This window comes from Corvus brachyrhynchos, unplaced genomic scaffold (genome assembly GCF_000691975.1).
Source record: "Corvus brachyrhynchos isolate BGI_N302 unplaced genomic scaffold, ASM69197v1 scaffold175, whole genome shotgun sequence".
Taxonomy (NCBI): domain Eukaryota; kingdom Metazoa; phylum Chordata; class Aves; order Passeriformes; family Corvidae; genus Corvus; species Corvus brachyrhynchos.
Genome location: NW_008238448.1, coordinates 865,568 through 867,323, shown reverse-complemented (window position 1 = coordinate 867,323; position 1,756 = coordinate 865,568). Strand labels below are relative to the sequence as shown.

General features: G+C 46.6%; 1 protein-coding gene across 1 annotated transcript in view; it reads left to right on the top strand.

Annotated features, from left to right (window-relative positions):
• The first annotated feature begins 465 nt into the window (after positions 1 to 465).
• The window catches only part of SLC39A8 (solute carrier family 39 member 8), a 28,128-nt gene continuing 26,837 nt past the window's right edge, over positions 466 to 1,756 (top strand). The window contains exons 1-2 of the mRNA XM_017736728.1: positions 466 to 550; positions 1,341 to 1,441. Of these exons, the coding sequence (XP_017592217.1) occupies positions 466 to 550; positions 1,341 to 1,441 (186 nt within the window). The remainder of the gene's footprint in view (positions 551 to 1,340; positions 1,442 to 1,756) is intronic.

Below are 1,756 nucleotides of genomic sequence, written 5' to 3'. Positions count from 1 at the left end.
AGGATTTTCATTCTACCAAGGATTGCCAACAGAGAATAACTCTTAATGGAATTATCCAGGAATTTCTTGAATTTTTCAGCATTATGCAAGTATGGGCATATGCATATATGCTAATATGCAAATATGAGTTTAATTATACTAATTTAAATAGTCTTTCATATTTCTGCTAAAAAAAGGAAGTCTTAAAATAATCAATTTTGAGATTAACTCTTTGGCCTCGCACAACAGGGCACTGACAAATCTTGATGCGACCAGCAACCTGTTTTGATTTACTTGTTATAGCCAGATTGCAGTTCGTTCCGAATTATCTGCCGGTCAAAAGGCACTTTTCAAATCTAGACTTCTAAAATTTCAGAAAGAATGCAATAATCAACTGTTACTAGATCTGTGTTTAGAAATAGGCACACTGAAGAAGGAACTATAGGGGGTGCCGGTTTTGCTACAAACGTAGCTGCTGCCGAAAGAATGTTGCAATGCCGTCATGAGCAAGAGAATCTTGTGCTGATTTCTCTGGAAGAGAGCCAAAATGCACATGCAGATAGAGAAGTGGGTGGGGTGGAGCATCTTCAGCCACGGCTGGTGGTAGAACCGGTACAGATGGGCACATTTGGAGCAACGTGTAGCTGAGTGCTGCCCGGGCTGTTTTAGTTGCCACCAACCCAGTAAGTAAGATGGAAGTGTGAAAGTGTATCAGTTATTCAGGCTTTAATACAGAAACAGTGACGGGATTTTCAGTATTAGAATGAATGTTATTGTAGCTCTGTAGACTTTCTTTCCCCCTGTCCAGTAGTAGGTTATGCTGCTGGCAATTTTTTTCCTGCTGGATGCTTTGTGCATTGTGGCACAGAAGTTTTTTGTGAAGGGTTTATCTAAATCAGTTCTGCTGCTTGTGAAGTATGTTTTTAACCATGCCTCCTTCATAGTGCTGTTACCTGAACTACTTGGCACAGAAAGTACAAAATTCTGGTTTCAGAAAATTTGGAATCTGGAACCATGTCTCCGCTCACGTGATTCAGCACAGTTCCACAGTGATCTAAATGAGAACCCCAAGCCCTTTAAAAACATGCCGTCTCTGCTCACTTCATGGATATGTAAGAATTTTGTAAAAGGCAGTTACAGTATTACTTAATAGTACAGATCTTTGCTGAGCTGGGGCTGCTGTCCTGTGACATGAGCACTTTTATCTAAACCACTTGAGCAATAGCCCCCAGGAATATACATGTGACCAGCCACAGCTTTCTCTGTTTGTTAAAAAGCATACATGAAATCACATGCTTTTTTTGTGCATTAATCCTTCCTAAAAAGGTAGACTAGACAAAAATCCGTGTCTCAACCTGTAGGAGGGAGGGGGCCTGAGAGAAGCAGGTTGCCTAACTGGCTGCCAACCGAAGGACTCATTCCAAGGTCCAGAAGCCTCGGCTCTGGAGATAGTGTTGGCGAGGTGTGTGCAGCGGGGCCATACCTGTGTGCCTGGCTGCGCCTGGACCTTGGCCTCCATTATCCCTTCTGGCCTTCAGTGGGTCAGGGCAGGAGGGTGTGGGGCAGGGTGCTGCATGGCAGGTGGGGCAGGCTGCGTCTGTGTCTGGGAACGGCAGCGGGGGCAATGACCCTGATGGTCGTGTGACCCTCGGGACCCGGACCGGGGCTGGTGGCAGGCGGGAATGTCGCATCCTGCCCATTTGCCCGCGCGTGGGGCCGTCTCGGACAGCCCCGCGGCACCTTCTGTGGTGACCCGGGGTGGCGGGGGAGCCTCGCG